Consider the following 19,406-nt stretch of genomic DNA (forward strand, 5'->3'; position numbering starts at 1 on the left):
ATATTTCATGCACTAGTCAACTTGTTAGATTCCTCCCCTTTTGAGCCCAGGACAAACACGGTAATAAAGACAGCCATATATCTAGCTTTTTATGGATTCCTCCGTCCCAACGAATTCACAACTAGGACTATTACGACCACCGATTACTTAAGAACCATGGACTTAGAGAAACAAAACGACCATTACCTACTCATACTTAAACACTCAAAAACCAGCACCATGGGTCATACCGTTACGATCCCCTTGTACCCTACTCATAACAAATGGTGCCCGGTACAAAATGTTGACAATTATCTGCAATCACTCCACAAACAACCATTACAACCTTTGCTAGAACTGCACGGTAACGTTCTAACTACAGCAAGGTTTATGCTCTATGTAAGACTGCTGTTGACTAGACTCGGCTTGAACCCTAGTCAATTTTCAGGTCATTCTTTTCGAATCGGGGCAGCATCTACAGCCTCTGCTAACCACATACCTCCGCACATCATCAAAACAATGGGACGCTGGAAATCTTCCGCTTATACTCTCTATATACCCAATCCTGTTAAAGAATTAAGACTAGCTTTCTGTGACTTATCTAAATAAAGTTTTTGGTCAACGTATTATGTCTTATGGTATTTTATTTTTGCCCACTTTTTACAGGCCTACTGCTCTGTCGGTTTCGGCACACCACAACCGACTAATTCCAACTAATTGGTATTTATGTTATTATATGCTATGATCTCATATACGGCTATATTGCCACGACCACAAATATGAAGGCTTGGCCTGTAGTTGTGGGAGGGGCTTGGTTTCCCTATAAAAGGGCTACCAATCCACTCTCACATTACCGTCAATGGTCTGGCGAGTCACCCCACCCGCCACTCCCTCTATTACAAACACCCTCTAAGGTGGGCCCACTTTTTACAGGCCTACTGCTCTGTCGGTTTCGGCACACCACAACCGACTAATTCCAACTAATTGGTATTTATGTTATTATATGCTATGATCTCATATACGGCTATATTGCCATGACCACAAATATATATATATATATATATATATATATATATATACGTACATACACACATATATAAATTTAACATATAACAGGTGATAAATATATTCAACCATGACAGGTGCATTCTGTGCTGAGATATATCGCCATAGATCTCTTAAAAGATTTTCGATTGAATGAAGATTTGACTGTGTCCCTGAAGTTATTCCATAATTGCATTCTAGTACAAAGCGGCATAATGAATTATATAACGTATTAAGTTTATTAAGGTGGGTTTGCTATTCAGGTGCATAAACGACATACCCATAATCAATGACCGGCATTAGCATTTGTTGCACTATCTGTTTCCTTACTGTAGGGCTTAGGCAGAATTGGTTTCTGTACAGGGCACCTAGTTTTGGGTACAATTTTGAAGAGACGTTTTCAATGTGAAGGCCAAAGGATAGATTGGGGTCTAGCAACATGCCTAGATATTTAAAAGAGCAGACTGCTATCAGTGTGCTATTTGAATTTGTTCTGATACATAGTTGTTGATTTTGTAGTTTACGTAATTTAGGTACAATTACAAAGATCATTGTAACTTTTGTCAGTGTTTGTTATCCGCTATCCACTTTTCTACCTCTGTGAATTGGTTTTGGAGCACAGCCTCAAGCTGCGGCAGCTTGGGTTTATTAGCGTAGATTACAGTGTTGTCTGCATACATGTGTACAGTGGGAAGATTTGTAGACATTTGGCAGATCATTTATAAATGATGTGAATAGCAGGGGCCCCAATATGGAGCCTTGGGGAACACCACACATGACTGGAAGAGGTGCTATCAGAAATAGCAACACATTACAATCAGTCTGAAACCTGTGATCGAAATCAGGTTACCGGACGATCACCAATGCCTAAGTTTTTACTTTTTTGCAAAAGAATGCCAATGGTCTACTGCGTCAAAGGCCTTGGCAAAATCAAGGAAAATAGCTCCAGTTAAGTCTTGTTCCATGCCAATTTGGGTGTCATTGCAAACTTTTAAGAGGGCAGTCGAAGTTAAGAGATTTGGACGAAAGCCTGCTTGATCAGGGTCAGATAATTTGATTGTTGTTAATATTCACATAGTTGCGTGTGGACACATTTTACCAAGATTTTTGACAATACAGGGAGCAATGATATCGGACAATAGTTAGATACCAAAGTATTGTCACCACTTTTATGGATAGGTACAACTTTTGCAGTCTTCCAAAGTTTGGGTATGTATCCTGACACCATGGATTCATTGATAAACGTAGTGACAGGTAGCAATTGCTGGCGCACTGAGCTTCAGCAACATTGCTGGGATTTGATCTGGTCCACACTGGTTTTTCAATGATAAGTTTAGACCTTTTGAAATAAGCCAAAAGCTTTACAAAGTTTGAACGAGAAGTTGAATAAATCACTTGTTGAGGTCTGTCTGTGGTTTATATGGAACTAGATGTAGGGGATATTCCTTCTAAAGTACTTCAAGGTTCTCTTACCGAGAAATCTTGACAAAACAACTAATGATTAACAGAACACATTACCTGGTGAGCCAGGGACATCATCATGATTATCAAACTTCACTTTTATTGAAGCACAGTATGTTAGTATGAAATTTGGTTAATCGTGTAATATAAGCAATTGCTGGGGTTTTCTGTTCACCTCTGATTTGTCAGCAATTGTATGCAATATTCTGTTTTTGGCCGTTCTGGGTGCTTCCATCTCCTGTACTTCCTGAGACAACTTCTTCGCCATCCTTCTTTTCCAGTTGCAGATTTAAATGTCTTAAGGTTTAACCAACTTGACCTACCCCTTGAAATTGACTATGTTTATGCTGCTAGGTTTATACATTGTAGTGCAGTTTGACTACCCCCTCAGTAGTTTTCTCCCAATTGTGTTAAAAAAGGATTTAGCAAAATGTGTTCAATTCTATTTTCAACTAGGGCAGCCCCTGGCCACCTGCTGCCTTCTATGGACAGCCATATTGACCAGGTTTATTTAGATCACATGTATGAAATGTAATTTCCGATGCATCAGTATGCAAAAAACGTAATTATATTTGATGACTGGACTCTGTGAATGGAATCTACGAGTTTCTGCTAGCCTAGAAAGTGTATTGTCTTAATGCAACACCATATCTTGCAGAGTAGTTTTATGCTACTTCTGTTCTTTCCAAATATTTAGTAGTCCTCAATATTTTAATTGTAATCTTCCAAGTGCTAGGTTATGTAATAAATTAATCAATGAATAACAGGTCCGACCTCTGATCTCTGCCCGTATGTGACTGTAACAGACACCGATGCTGTCAGTGCCCTTTATTTAGAAAATAGCTGTCATGAAGACTGTAAAGACAGGTTCCTTGCCATAAGAAACCTGGTGATGATTCTCTCTGTCTCAATCTTTCCAAGTCAATGAAGTCTCTTACTACTGCTTTGCTTCGCTGCTCATGTCATACATTAGTATTTATCTTGTTTATGGGCCATTTCCCACTTTGGAAAATGTGATATTCAGTATTGGCCAAGGATCACAGATATGTCAGAGGTGTGCTAACATATTATAATGTGGATATAGATATATCTATGTGATATGTTATTTTTTAACATTACCCAACACTTTATAAGGCTGCTACTTATGGGTTCTCCAAAAGAAGGCATTTTGGCAGCTCTCACTATTTATTGTGGATAGCTTTGGAGACTTTGTGAATATATTTCGGAAGGTTGTATTGCATTACCAAGAATGTTGGGCAGAAGGACTAGGCATCTTTTAAAATTCATTAATAAGCTCCACTTTTTATTTTTTTCCAAGCTATAATTTCATTTTAAGTGAGAGGGGCTCTCACTTCCAGGAAAACTCCTCACGATATATATGTGCTTGTTAGTGAAGCAGAACAGAGCGTGGTTGTATGTAGTGACATGTGGGCTGCATGAGAGAACATTCTGTATAATCATACTCTCTTGTGTTTAAGGGAATTGCAGAGTTGTCCTTGCAGTTTGTGTGGCCATGTGCGAGACATTTTTGTGGAACATTCCCTCATCCATGCAAACACATGCATGATTAGCAACACTTTCATAATTAGCCACTTACAAATGTCTAATTAGATATATGTGCGTACAGAATTACCCATGCGTAAATATCCACATACACATACCTAATTAGCATTCATACAGTCAAACACTGGCACACATAAGAAAAACATTAGCGTTCCCACGTAGACATGCCCTAGCACACAGATGCAAACTAGCATATATAGACACCCAAGCCCAGACTGGCCATCGGGCACACCTAGCAAATGACGGGCTGGTGGGGAGATCAAAGATCTCTCTCACCAGCCCACATACAGTGCATTGCGGCCGCCGGCAGGGGAGGGAGGAAAACAGAGAGGACCCGGCGGAGCTCTATCTTGCAGCTCCGCCAGGTCCCTTTCGCGAGATTCGGAGTGTTGGCATGGCTCACCACTAGCACCACCAGGGATGGCAGGACGGTCCCCCAGTGCTTGGTGTATTTTTTTTTTATTTTTTCATTATTATAAAAAAAAAAACATATATATTTGCATTAACCTGGCTCCCCCAACACACAATCCCTCCAAACACACACAGCAACCTAACATACACACACATCATCCTGACACAGCACCCTTACACTCAGCACCCTAACACACACAGCACTCTCACTCACACACACACACACAGCACCCTCATACAGCACTCTAACACATACACAGCACCCTTACACACATCACCATCACACAGCACTCTAACACACACAGCACTCACACACACACACACACACACAGCACCCTCAAACACACAGCACTCTCACACACATAACACTAACACACACAGCACTCTCACACACACACAAACACACCCCCTCACACACATCACACTAACACACACAGCACCCTCGCACACAAACACCCCCCTCCCACAGAACGCTAACACACACCTCACACACAGCACCCCTCACACACACACCAAAATACTCAAGGCACACACACTGCACCCACACAGCACACACGGCATCCTCACAAGCACAAACAACAATATATGTGAACACAACCCAGTGAAGCAAATTATGAATATGTGATTTAAAGCAAACCAGGACTTCCCTTAATGTTTCAGGTGAAGTATCCTGGTAACTCCCCGAAGACTTCCTCCTGTCTTCAATAGATATATGCACATAGATAGGGGAAAATCTGCTAAATATAAATACAATAAAGGAACATAGCGTTTAACTGTGTGGGGACTGGTACTGATTTAAAGTTACAATTGGTCACTCACAGATTTGCAGAATTAAAAGAGCCTTGAGTGGTATCTTTCAGTGTCCAATCTGTTGTCCCTCCTCACATGTTCCTCTCAGAGCAGAATGTATGTATCTCAAAATAAAAAGATATATACACAAATGTAGTACACTTCCAGAGTTGAAGTAAAAAAGTATTTAATGACTTACATATAGGTAAAAAACAAACGGCTTGTCACCATGCACGTCCTACGCGTTTCGTCCTAGATATGGACTTCCTCAGGGACTTAGTGCAGTAAAGTGCAAAAACGAAATAGCAGCATAAAGCATATCCCCCCTCCCAGTCCTTATATACATCCCCATTTAGTCCCAAATGTTCGTCAGCTGGTTTTCAATTTTCGCGGCATTTTCCCGGTGACGTCATCACGTGTGCCGCGATGTTTCTCCTGATGACGTCATCCCGTCCAGCGTGTGCGTTCCATCTTGCGTTTCACAGACCCGGAAGTGGGTCGCGGTCATTGCAATTCAATCGTTTTAGCTCAGAGAGTTTACATGCGAGTAAGGGAAATCGGGGTGGGGGGAAGAGAAAAGGGTTAAAAGAACTCTGGATGGTACTACTTAGAATGAATAAAAAATAAGTAAGAATATATGTTTCCATTACAATTTATATTCATCATGCAGACTGCAATTGTAGGATTTATGAATGCATCTCACTATACAAAACAAAATATAATAAAAAATGAAGAATAAATATTTATGTGCAAACATGAATCAACTATTCTGCATGTGTACATATATAATTCTTGGATTTCCATACATATATCATTCTTACTATTTGGAGGTTTTGTCAAATACAAACATTGCTACTCTTTAATGTACATTGATCATACAGTACAATGCATTGATTATACAGTGTTAGTTATCTATACACATTGTAGTGATTGGTGAGACCCATTTATATCACACTTCTGTCTCTTTCTACTTGAGGGTGAATGGAGTTCATTTTATCTTTGAATTAAATGAAATCCAGAATTTGAAAAAATTATAAAAAAGTTTTTTGAAAAAATTATGAGTATACACAGAAAATAAAAAGTTATACGTAATGATGAATATGGAAAATATAAAAAAATAAGAAAATGTATAAAAAATATATAAAAATATGTAGAAAATATAAAAAAGGTTATGAAAAATTATATAAATAAATAACAAAGGAAAAATTAAAATAAAATAAAATGAAGAAATGAAATGAAAAACACAGAATAAAACTTAAAGATTAGATAAAGATGAAAATAAAAATGAAAATAAAAATAAAAATGAAAATAAGAATAAAAATAAAAATAAAAATAAAAATATAGATAAAAATAAAATAAAAATAAAAAATAAAAATCAATACGAATGTAAATAAAAATAAAAATAAAAATATATAAAAATATAAATAAAAATAAAAATAAAATAAAAATGAAAATGAAAAATTAAAAATAAAAAATAAAAAATAAAAATAAAAAATAAATAAAAAAAATAAAAAATTTTAAATGTATATAATTTGAATCTTCAATTTTTTAATGAGAGAGAAGTGTGATAATACCCATGCACTACACAAGAACCGGAAAGGAGATAATTTGTTTAGTCTTCAAAGAAGCTCCACAGGTCAATATCTAGGTTTAGGCCAAGAGGTTGGAGTGTTTTTAATTTGCTGATCCAAAAAGTCTCTCTTTGAGAGAGTTTCTTGGTCAAATTACCTCCTCTCCAATATGGATCCACCTGTTCAATACCCAAAAACATAAAACTCCGCCAGTCAAATTTGTTGCAAGTGTTGCAATGTAGTGGTACTATATGTTTCATTGATTTCTTTCTAATATTATTTTGGTGTTCCAATATTCTCTCTTTTAGTTTTCTGCATGTTCTCCCCACATACTGTTTCCCGCAGGGGCATTGTAACATATAAACTACATTCCTTGTGTTGCAATTAATATTAGATTTTATTTTAAATCGTTCTTTCGTAGTGAAGCTTGTGAAGTCTCTTTTTTGTATAAATTTTTGATTTTTACAGGCTTTACAAGAATTGCAAGGGGTGAAGCCACTGATGTTAGAGGTTATGCTTTTACGTGGGATTTTTAGGGCATAGCTTGGGGCTAATACATTTTTTAAGTTTTTTGTTCGCCTGAAAATCACTGGTGTTTTTTTTGGTAACGCTTTACCTAAAATGGGATCTTGACGCAAAATGTCCCAATGTTTGTTGAGGATCTTTTTTATTTTCCAGTGTTGTGTATTGTATTGGGTTGTAAAAGAAAAATTATAATTATCCTTAAAATGTCTTTTAGGGTTTGGAGCTATCAGGTCCCTTCTATTCTTTTTTCCTATTTCTTTAATTTCTTTGTCTAACAGAGTTGTTTCATATTTTTTTGCCACAAATTAGTTTTTTAAATGCTCAGCCTGTTCTCTAAAATCTGAATTTTTCGAGCAATTTCTTCTTACTCGTATTAGCTGGCTTTTTGGTATGGTCTCCAACCATTTGTCTTTGTGGCAGCTTTTTCTATGAATAAAACTGTTACCTTCAGTTTTTTAAAAAAAACATTTTGATTGGATCTGGTTGTTTTCTACAAAGAGGTTTAAATCAAGGAAATTGATGGTGGTGGTGTTAACTTCATATGTGAACTTTAAGCCATAATCATTTTGGTGAATGTAATCTATAAATGATGACAAATCATCCTGTGGTCCTTGCCAAATTAAGATAATGTCATCAATAAAACGCTTCCATAGGACCAGGTTCGCTACCCAGCTATGCCCACTCCATATGTGGTTGGATTCCCAATCCCGCATATATATGTTTGCATAGCTGGGGGCGAACCTGGTCCCCATGGCTGTACCAGTGGTTTGGAGGTAAAATGAATCATCAAAGAAAAAATAATTGTGTTTAAGGATGTAGTGGATACTGTTTAGGATGAAATTTCGAAAATTTGATGATATGTTTTCATCTTTCTCCATAATTCTTTCCACTGCACCCAGGCCTTTCTTATGTTTTATTATTGTATATAATGATGTGACATCTAGAGTCACCCAAACATAGTCGTGTTCCCAAATTATATTCTCCATAGTTCTTAGAACATGTGCAGTGTCTTTTAGGTAGGAGGGGGCTTCTTGCGCATATTTTTGAAGGTGGTGATCCACAAATTCTGAGAGGTGAGCGGATACAGAATTTATACCGCTGATGATTGGTCTCCCCGGGGGTGTTATTGGGTTTTTATGTAGTTTGGGGAGAAAATAAAAAATGGGTATGATTGGAAAATTATTAAAGAGATATTCTTTATTGTTTTTAGAGATTATATTGTTTTCATAAGCCTGGTCCAACAGGAGTCCTAGGATGGTGTTAAATTTTTTTGTTGGATCTCCTGTGAGTTTGATGTAAGTTTCTACATCTCCCAAGATTCTGTGTGCCTCATTCATATAATATTCTCTCGTCATAATAACTATGGCTCCCCCCTTATCAGCTTCTTTTATTACTATGGTGTCCATTTTTTTTAATTTTGTTATACTTGCTGATTCTTCCTTACTCATATTATATTTATTTTCCCTTGGATTTTTTTCTTTTTCTAATTCTTCTAGGTCATGGCATACCATACTATTAAATGTGTCTAGGAAGGGACCTCTATCTCCTACTGGGTAAAAATGTGATTTCTTTTTAAATTGTTTCTGCTCTAAACTGGTTTCATCTGAACTTTTTGTAAATGTGTTTTCTTCTGTCTCTCTCTTTAAGAAGAATCTCTTGAGTGTCATTTTGCGGATGTATTTCTGAACATCAATGTAAGTGTTAAAAAAATTCATTTTTTGGTTTGGTGCAAATTTGAGGCCTTTACTTAAGGCTTTCAAATCCGTATCACTTAACTCAACATCAGTTAGGTTATAGATTCCATAATGTTTCTCTAGTGTCTTTGTCTTAGAGAGTCCTCTCTCCGCGGGTTCTCCTCTGTTCTTTTTCTTTTGGGGGAAATTGAGTGAATATCTGATGTGATTCCCTGATGGTTGTGACGTGGTTTGAAAAATTGGGTTATTCTCCCGTCCCTGTGTGCCCCTCCCTCTAAAAAAAGATCCTCCCTTTCATCTGGATATTCCAGATTAGTTCTTATTGCTTGGGCATAGGATCTCCTAGGGGAAGTGTCACATAGATTTGGGGAGGTTGATTCTTTTCTTCCTCTTTGTTTAGTGGAATTTTGAGTCTGTGGGACAGTGTTTGTGGTATGTATTTTTCGTCTCGTGACGATGGGGCTTCGTGTGTGATTATTGGTAAATGTTCTCATTTTGATAGGTGAATTCCGTATGTGGTTAATTGGTGAGTTACCTGTTCGAATGGGTGAGGTGTTTCTTTTGTAGGTGTTAAATTTTCTAAAATAGGTGTTTTTTTGTGATGTCTCAAAGTTTCTATTATCTCTATCAAAAAATCGTTTGTGTTTATTCTTAATTTTATTGCTAGTGGAAAAAGTGTTAAAGGTTTTATCTCGTCTATCTCTTTTAATTTTGTTGTTTTTAGTGTCTGCAATTTTTTCCTCCAGATTGTTAATTGTATTGCAAATTTCTTGTTCTTTTTCTTTATATTTATTGGGTTCTATATTTTGACTGCCCTCAGATTCCAATGTTTTTATGTCTATCTCTATTTGTTCTCTACCTTGTTTTTCAAATTCAATTATTAGTTTCATGAGGTTTTGAGAGCATGTGTCTAGGATTGAGTCCCATTTTCTTAGGAATTCCTCATTCTCTATGCCACATGCTGGGATTTTTTCTAATCTTAATCCTCTGGGGATTAATCCCTCTTTGAGATAACCCTCACAAGCACATACTGCACACACACTGCTCCCCTCACATACACACACTATACTCCTCACAAATACACACTTCCCCCTTCACACACACACTGCACATCTCACACATACACACAGGAGCCCCCAAACACACTGCACCACTCACACACACACACACACACACACACAATACTTCCAAACATATATATATATATATATATATATATATATATACTACAGAACCGCTCACACACATACTGCACCCCTAAACACATTACATTCCAGACACACACTAGGTCCCTTACCCAACTCTGGATCATCTACACATATACACACACTAGATCTCCTGCACACACTCTGGGTCCTTCAAACACTGCATATGTTATTTTTGTTTAACAGTGAACTATAGAATATGTAAAAATGAAAAACTCCACAGATTAATCATGTGTACATTAACATTTTCATTTTAAAAAATAACTGCAATCCTGGATAGCTGGCATCAATATACTGAATCCTTAAAGTTATAAACCAAGCACCATTACCACTTCAGTGATTTGAAGTGAACATGGTTCTTGGAGTTTGTAGGTGCAGAGTTTCAGTATGAGTATGTTATTAGCCCAGAACAAGATTTCTGGGCTGGCTAATGTTAATTATGTTTGTGTTCTGTGCACAGAGTGACATTTATTAGCCAAGATCGCCCTGGCTAATGTTGTCAGCCAATTAATGACCAACAGAATTGGTACCTGGGTTTGCCAGCGCATCACCAGCTTCAGAGGAGACCCATGCCCAGCAGGGACCCAGGTAAGAGGGCAACATGTTGCAAAACAATTTGCCCAATTACCGGGGAATAGCGTCACTATACTCTGGGCATCTTAACCACTACAGTGGGCTACGCATGGTGAAAAGTGTATTGAGGGCTTCCATGCTTGTTATGACAACTGCTCATCTTTTGCTCAACAAGTAAATTAAATATGGAACATTCCTTTATACTTAAATCATTTTTTTTTTTTTTGTGCAGAAAACACATACTCAGCTTTTGCATGCAACAGGTTCTAAATTGGGCTGCAGGTTAACATGAATAAAAGTAAATGTAACAAAATCTAACAAACTGAAAAACAAGTTCTAAGTGCTGAGACAAAACAATGAATTAGCCCTATGAATTTATAGAATTTAGATCAATGAAATTTGTATAAAGCATTTTTTTCCTTTCATTTTAAGCATTGTGTAGGATGGCATACAATATGTCATTGATATGTTCAAGTCATCTTTTTATGGGAATGGGAATACATATAAAATCTGATGTTTGGTTGGCCAGTGAGTCTCTGAACTCATGTTGCAGCTTGGCACAAGGGCATACTGCAGTTGTGTGTTCATTATTAAGGAATTACTTCCGAGAGGAGGTCAGTAAGTCAGGGCTTACAGAAAATGAAATGGATGACGGCCCAGTATCAAATAAAAAAACTGCTTTGTTGCTGTTATGAGGCTTAATTTATAGGTTTGCCAATGTTAAAGACGTACTTCCCTCTGCCTGTGGCAGCAGCGTACTGTACACCATACAGTTGGGGATTTGCCACAGTGCAATACAAGCACTTAACCATGTAACAGTGCATCAAACAATACTTAAAATGTGATTGTTGGATGAGTAAGTGTAATATTACAGATCTTCCAGGCAGACATTTTTTTGAATGGTAATACTATTAAGGACCAAACCTCTGGAATAAAAGGGAATCATGACATGTCACACATGTCATGTGTCCTTAAAGGACCACTCTAGTGCCAGGAAAACATACTCGTTTTCCTGGCACTAGAGTGCCCTGAGGGTACCCCCACCCTCAGGGACCCCCTCCCGCCCGGCTCTGGAAAGGGGAAAGGGGTAAAAACTTACCTTTTTCCAGCGGTGGGCGGAGAGCTCTCCTCCTCCGATCCTCCTCTTCTCCTCCCCGTCGGCTGCGCGCGCATTCAGCCGGTCACATAGGAAAGCATTCATAATGCTTTCCTATGGACGCTTGCGTGCTCTCACTGTGATTTTCACAGTGAGAATCACGCAAGCGCCTCTAGCGGCTGTCAGTGAGACAGCCACTAGAGGAAATAGGGGAAGGCTTAACCCATTCACAAACATAGCAGTTTCTCTGAAACTGCTATGTTTATGAAAAAATGGGTTAACCCTAGAAGGACCTGGCACCCAGACCACTTCATTAAGCTGAAGTGGTCTGGGTGCCTAGAGTGGTCCTTTAAGGGGTTAAAGGGACACTCCACTACCCAAACACAAAATTAATTAAAAAAAATAATTGTTTATTCGGGATACCCACAACAGAAACATACATGCATCTAATTATGCATTTTTTTAATTCGGCTTATATCTGAAAACAGCTTGTAAAACATGCATTTCTCTTGTCTGCTGCCTTTGCCAGCCCTCCCCTCCTAAGCCTGCCCAGACTTCCCCAGCTGTCCAATCACAGCCTTCCCAAGGCAGCTCAATGAGAAGTCTTGCCAGGCAGGTGTTGCCTCTTCAGTTGAGCTCCAGTGAGCTAACTAAACCAGTAAGTAGGGTGTTACCAGGTTAATTTATGAAAGTGTCTATTGAAATCTGCACTTTTTCCATAATGAAAAAAAAGGCCACACTTCACACATAAATCTTTTAAACAAGTGCTTTAGGGGTCTTGAGTGTCCCTTTTATCTTTAAGGCTAAACAACCTGTATTAACCTGGATCGAGTGAGTGGTGCGTTTCATATAAAAAAAAAAAAATCTTCTAGTATATGCATTAAACAAAATGTGCATATTATTAAGTAGATGGTGCCCACATGTCTAGTTATTTCCCTCATGGATTTTTACTCCCCACAGTAATAGAAAATGAAAATGCAAGTTGTTACACATATGGCCATACACTATTTTCAAGAGGTTTGATAAAAACCTGGAGTTCTCATCTTAACCCAGTGCTTGCTGCCCAGTATTGTCCTTCTGACCTGAATAGATTTGTATGGATAATGCAGACACTATGTCACAGCAGCTGAGGGTAAGTCTGTCCTTTGCTGTATCAATGTGACTTAACCATATTTTTATAGAGGTATTTGCTCTTCTTTCTCTTTTTCTCATTGGACAGCTATGTAACCATATTGCATGTTCCACAGATCTAAATTTTTTTTTTTTTTTTTTGTAAATCTTTATTTTTGACGTGCATATATGTAATACAAGCTGGCTAGAGGTGCCCCAAAAGCAGTCCTCTGGCTTATCCCACGTAAAACATGTGGGGCACATGAGTAATAAGCACAATTTTTATGTTTTTATCAGGCTTCAACAATTGACTTTAAACATAGCTTGTGAGTATAGTTAGGTTAGATCGTTGCAATAAACATGTTATAAGTCATCTTATCAGTGTAGTAATAGGTTATCTCTCGCTTTAGTATGTGTGTGACAGGTGATCTCTCGCTTTAGTATGTGTGTGACAGGTGATCTCTCGCTTTAGTATGTGTGTGACAGGTGATCTCTCGCTTTAGTATGTGTGTGACAGGTGATCTCTCGCTTTAGTATGTGTGTGACAGGTTATCTCTCGTTTTAGTATGTGTGTGACAGGTTATCTCTCGCTGTAGTATGTGTGTGACAGGTTATCTCTCGCTTTAGTATGTGTGTGACAGGTTATCTCTCGCTTTAGTATATGTGTGACAGGTTATCTCTCGCTTTAGTATGTGTGTGACGGGTTATCTCTTGCTTTAGTATGTGTGTTGTTCTGTTAGACTGTAAGAGGGTATACAAGGCTTATGCACGTAGTTAGTGAACAATAGGTGAGGCCTAAGCAGTAAGGATATTAGTGTGAAAAACCATAAGCAAAAACATCACACAGGTTAAAACGATAACATGTCATAAATTCAAGGCTAATAGGCTATAGAAGAGTAACATTTAGGCTATGCAAAACTTAGGCACATAGTAAATAAGTAGTGTGTAAGGCCACCGCAGAAAAAAAAAACATAAGTAATCCTCATCTTGGCTATACGGTGAGGGCTTTCATAAAAAATTAAACATGCTTAATGAGAAAACTGACGGCATAAAAGTGTAGTTGCTGCACATTCTTAAGTGATTATGGTCAGGCTAAAGAAGATATCAACTTGTAAAAATATAGGTCACCTGCAGTTTGGCTGCTCGTTATGTGGTACGGTTGTCTAATGCTATATCTATATAGTGCTCTAGGTGAAATAGCTTAGAAAATAAACTAGACTAAAGCAGAGCAGGGGAACACAACATTACAAGCTTAACTGAGGCCCCTAGGGTCTCTCAAGGTGACGGACTCTGTCCCCTCGGCCCTTCACTCCGCACGAATTTGGTAAGGTATTTAAATCAGGATTGCAGTGGGCTAGTAACATTTATAAGCAGGCGTGTAGTGCCCTAGAAAATAGTACAGGAAATCTGCTAAAATGCTAGGGCACGCTTATGGAGTTGTCGACATGCTTGGCAACATAAAAAAAAATTAACAGTAAAAATTAAGTAAGAGGTCAGGCCTAGGTAGCGAAGTTAAGAAAGGCAAACGTGACTCTAGGCTGACATTCTCATGGTATCATAGTAGTTAAGGAGCGTCCAAAGTCCATAATGAAATATTAACTGAGTCACTATACATAATAAGAAAAGCAGTGTGCAGGGTCTGTACGGCATAGCGGCTGCAGGGATGTGTAGCAGGCCTGCAAGTCAAGTGCAGTCCGAGCTTCAAACAGTTCAGTTATAGCCCCGAAAGGGGTGGTTGCCAGCAGGTGGGTGCTTCATACCTGGTGTAGGTAACCCGGCGGCGACATATAACAGGAATGCAGGTTTGTTCTCAAGCTTGGGCCGTCCGCCAGTGTCCCCTACTAGTGTGTCAGTTCCAGTCCCGAGTCAGCCGACTCCACACAAGGGCCATGTGGGAGAAACAGTCCCTGCAACTGGGGGAGGCCACAACTCTATTCCGGTTTGTTCGCGTGTGGCAAGAAGCTGTATTGCGGACTGGTGGGTGTTTGTGTTCTGGGATTTCGTAGCATAGGCATGCTGGTCAAAGGTGTTGTGTATGTTGGCCCCCAGGGTCAGGGGATCGCCTCTGGTGGCAATCAGTTGCGGATGTGTGGCGGCCGCCTGCCAGCCCCAGGTTTTCGTGAAGGCCTGCACCATTAATCCACCAACTCGGTAACTCTGTGAGGCCGGGTTGATCCTCAGTCAGGAGCCGTGTTGAGCTAGGGTGTTACGCCACCGCCTGCGGTGGCTTGCTCTGCGGCGGTGTGGTCGATGCTTGGGAGGGTAGCTCCTATCGGTCTTCGGCCCGGGAAGGCTTGTGGGGCGGCTTTTGCCAGTTGCCGCTGTAGCCCCTGGCCACTGTCCCCTTTGGGGGTGGTTTGGGAAGTATGCTTGCTTCGTTGGTGGGCCATAATTACGTGGGTCGGGGATGTGGAGGGGGTTAAAGCCCTGTGGGGTCCCCTTCTCCCTCTTACCCGCTTGTGGTTGCACGCTTTTCTGTTCCCCAGTTGCTGTCTTCAAACGTTCCTCTAGTTTCTCCCAGAATCGGGTGAAGTGGTCATCGATGCGTTGTAGCACGCCATCTATTATAGTGTTCCCGTCTAGATTGGGCTGTTGCCTGTTTCTGACGGTAAATGCGTCCGTCGTGTTGTGAGGGCTCGCTGGGCGGATAACTACCTTAGATGTAGCCATCAGCAGGCTGTGCGGTAGGTGAGGAGTGTTAATGCGGACCGAGATAACCCCCGTCGGTCCAGTGGGGGGGGGGGAGGTGTTCCCCGAGGTGTCCAGCTGCTGTTAGTGAGTCCGGGGAGCGGCCGTCTCCCCAGGTCTCTTCCACGTGTAGGCCGCAAACTTCTTTCCAGTAACGATTTGGTCGGGAAAGGTACCGTTCGATTCGGCAGCCTCTCCCGGGTCTCGTGGGATAGTTTGCGGTAGGCAAATGTCGTTTTTGGGGCTGGATTACCCCGGATTGTGTCCCCAGATGCAGGAGCCCTAGTCGGGCACGTCTGGTCTGCTACGCGGTTAGGCTCCGCCCCCCTCCACAGATCTAAATTCCAGTGCTTCCCTGCATCTTTTCTCATTCTCAGTGAGATTACAATGTGTCCTGGCATCCTCAGTGACAGCTAGTTCTGAGTGTCAAAGGATTAAAGAGAGACTGATCTGTGACATCTGTACCTTTATACAACCCATGGACCCCCAGTGCCATCTGTATCTTTAGTCAATCCGTGGACCCCCGGTGCCATCTGTATCTTTAGCCAATCCATGGTCCCCGGTGCCATCTGTATCCAATCCATGGAACGCCGGTGCCATGTGTCCCTTTATTCAATCCATGGACCCCCAGGGGCAATCTGTATCTTTATTCAATCCATGGACCCCCGGTGCCATCTATATCTTTATTCAATCCATAGACCCTGGTGCCATCTGTATCCAGTCCATGGACCCCTGATGCCATGTGTGCCTTTATTCAATCCATGGACCCCTGGTGCCATCTGTATCCAATCCATGGACCCCATTGCCATCTATATCTTTATTCAATCCATACCCCCTGGTGCCATCTGTATCCAATCCATGGACCCCTGGTGCCATGTGTCCCTTTTTTCAATCCATGGACCCCCAGGTGCCATCTACATCTTTTTTCAATCCATGGACCCCCGGTGCCATCTGTATCCAATCCATGGATATCTAGTTTGGACAGGAACAGATAGTCATTCAAACTTATTGGTTTGTTGAAAAGAAATCTATATCACCATCTGTATCCAATCCATGGATATCTAGTGACCACAGTTCTAAAGAGAGATGCACATTTATAGCACACCTTTTTTATGTCACTGATTAGCTCACTGATGACTCTAACTGCACCCCTGATATCTCAGAAGAACAGAACATGATTTATATTCCTTTTTTTTCGGTAGTGCTCCTCAGACTGCGGCCAAGGGAATAGGAAGAGACGCATCTCCTGTAATAACACAAAGGGCAAATGTGATGCAGCTACAAGGCCCAGAGAGGAGGAAGAGTGTGAAGATTACACAGGGTGCTATGAATGGAAAACAGGAGACTGGTCCAAAGTAAGTCAGCAGATTTCATCCAACTTATGTATGTGAAATGTTTCATAGCGTTTTGGTGGAGGGGATTTTTGCTGTCTACGTGGACTTTCTTTTTAATGAGCAATTTGTGCTGCTGCTAGTGTGAGATTTATTTATTTCTGCTTACACTATGCATTAAAACTGCTTGCTGTGAATCAATTCTACTAACGATGGTCATGCCTTAAGCAATGCAAAGCATCCCCTAGTAATCAGGAAGGGCTTCGTGTGGTAGTCTATACCATAAATGCAAACAAACACCAAGATGGCTTAGAGCAGTGGTTAATACCGCATGATACCTACACTGCATCTTGCTTGACATCCTTTACTAGCTTTAGTGGATTCATTGTAGTACAGGGGTAGGATGAAATATCATTGATGTCACTGTATTATGTTCAGGAAGCTTGTGGAACCCTGGGCATAGCTTATAAAGAACAAATACTTAATATATAGACTGGTGTCATGTTGTACTCTGGACCCGACTAATAAATATTGCTTTAATGCTTGGCCTTTGGATATTGATCCACACATAGATTTCTGCAGGTATAACTTGCTTCTGTCAACCGATGTCTTAACTGGTGGCAATGCATCTGAGCAGACTGCAATGAGCTAACCTCAATGACTGTTTCACAAACCGTGTCAGCGTAGAACCATCTGAGATCGATATCTGTCTGGACAGGATGTATAGAAACATGGATGCAGTGATGCTAAACTAGTGCATAGAACTGAGGAGAATAAAATCTAAATAAATTAAAGGGACATTGTAGGCACCCAGACCACTTCAGCCCATTGAAGTGGTCTGGGTGCTAACTCCCATTAACCTTAACCCTGCAAGTGTAATTATTGCAGTTTTCATAAGTCCTCCTCTAGTGGGTTCTTAGATGTTCTTATGCATGAGGACCTACAGCGTCGCTGGCATTCCCATAGGAAAGCAGTGAATAATGCTTTCCTATGGGGAGGTCTAATGGAGGTCGCGTGCATGGCCATTACTGTGCATGCGCATTAGGTCTCCCCCGCCGGCAGATGTCCGTGGGGGGGAGCGTGGGCGGAGACTGACCCAACGCCGAGGGACATCGGCACTGGATTCAATTCAGGTAACTGTCTGAAGGAGTTTTAACCCCTTCAGCGACGTGGGATGGGGGCACTGCAGGATTCTACCGTGCCAGGAAAACAAGTTTGTTTTCCTGGCACTAGAGAATCCCTTTAAGGAGGATATGTAATTGCTCTTCTAGTAGCAGTTAACAGTGAGGGTATTGGGTGGTGCCACGATGAGATGAATGTCAGTGCCACTTTACTATACTGGGTACAATGTTTCCAACTGATCTATGTATAGAATCTTCCAGGTGATACTTTTACTCTAAACTACATCTAGCCAAAAGGCTGCTCAATCCAGACTTGTTAAAATTTCTTGTGGAGAACAAGTTTTAGGCCTATACTCATTATTATTATTTTATTATTTATATAGCGCCATCAGATTCCGTAGCGCTGTACAATGGGATCATATTGCGCTGTGTATTTACCGTGCCATTGATGTCCTTGGAATACACACTACTTACTTATTTTCTTCTGTTTATTTTTCTAAACATTTTTTTTAACCTAGTGTTCCTCCACCTGTGGCAAAGGGCTGCAATCTCGAGTGGTGCAGTGTATGCATAAAGTGACAGGTCGCCATGGAAACGAATGCTCTGTCCTTACCAAGCCAGTGGCCTACAGACAATGTCACCAAGAAGCCTGCAATGAAAAAACAAACGCAAACACGATCACATCTCCCAGGCTGGGTTAGTACTCTCTGCATAACAGTATACAGAGATTGTATTTGGTGAATAGGCACATGACATTATTAAAGCATGTCCGTAGTTATTTTTCAAGTAACACTTTGTTGTAGTAGCTATGACTTAAGGAGTAAGTATGTGTCATGCAAGAATAACCTGTTACAAAATTCAATAGACGGTGACATTTCTACTCCTGCTTTTTTGTGAAATTATTTATACACTGCCTAGAAATGATTCAGAAGAAAATACTAAATAAAGACTAGGACATAAAAATCAGCAAAGGGTAGTGTAGGAATTAAACAAAAGAAAAAATAGCAAAGGCAATAAATTACGTCCGACTCACACCAAACTGTTAATTATATAGACATACAACCTGGATTGTTTGTATAGGAGATTCGGGACAACCCGTAATCTCCAAATGGAAATACATATAGTGTAATACCATAAGTACAAAAAAATATAGGGGGAGGGGTGGTAGAGAACTCACTAGGAGGCTGTAAAATCAGGCATATCTCCCTTGTGTAGGATAGCAATATATGGCGATGGAGCTCATCT

At 40.1% G+C, this 19,406-nt stretch overlaps 1 protein-coding gene across 1 annotated transcript in view; it reads left to right on the forward strand.

Annotated features, from left to right (window-relative positions):
* ADAMTS17 (ADAM metallopeptidase with thrombospondin type 1 motif 17) overlaps positions 1–19,406 on the forward strand; it is a 294,708-nt gene that overhangs the window by 271,446 nt on the left and 3,856 nt on the right. The window contains exons 21-22 of the mRNA XM_063448834.1: positions 16,912–17,064; positions 18,680–18,857. Of these exons, the coding sequence (XP_063304904.1) occupies positions 16,912–17,064; positions 18,680–18,857 (331 nt within the window). The remainder of the gene's footprint in view (positions 1–16,911; positions 17,065–18,679; positions 18,858–19,406) is intronic.

This window comes from Pelobates fuscus, chromosome 3 (genome assembly GCF_036172605.1).
Source record: "Pelobates fuscus isolate aPelFus1 chromosome 3, aPelFus1.pri, whole genome shotgun sequence".
NCBI classification, from domain to species: Eukaryota; Metazoa; Chordata; class Amphibia; order Anura; family Pelobatidae; genus Pelobates; species Pelobates fuscus.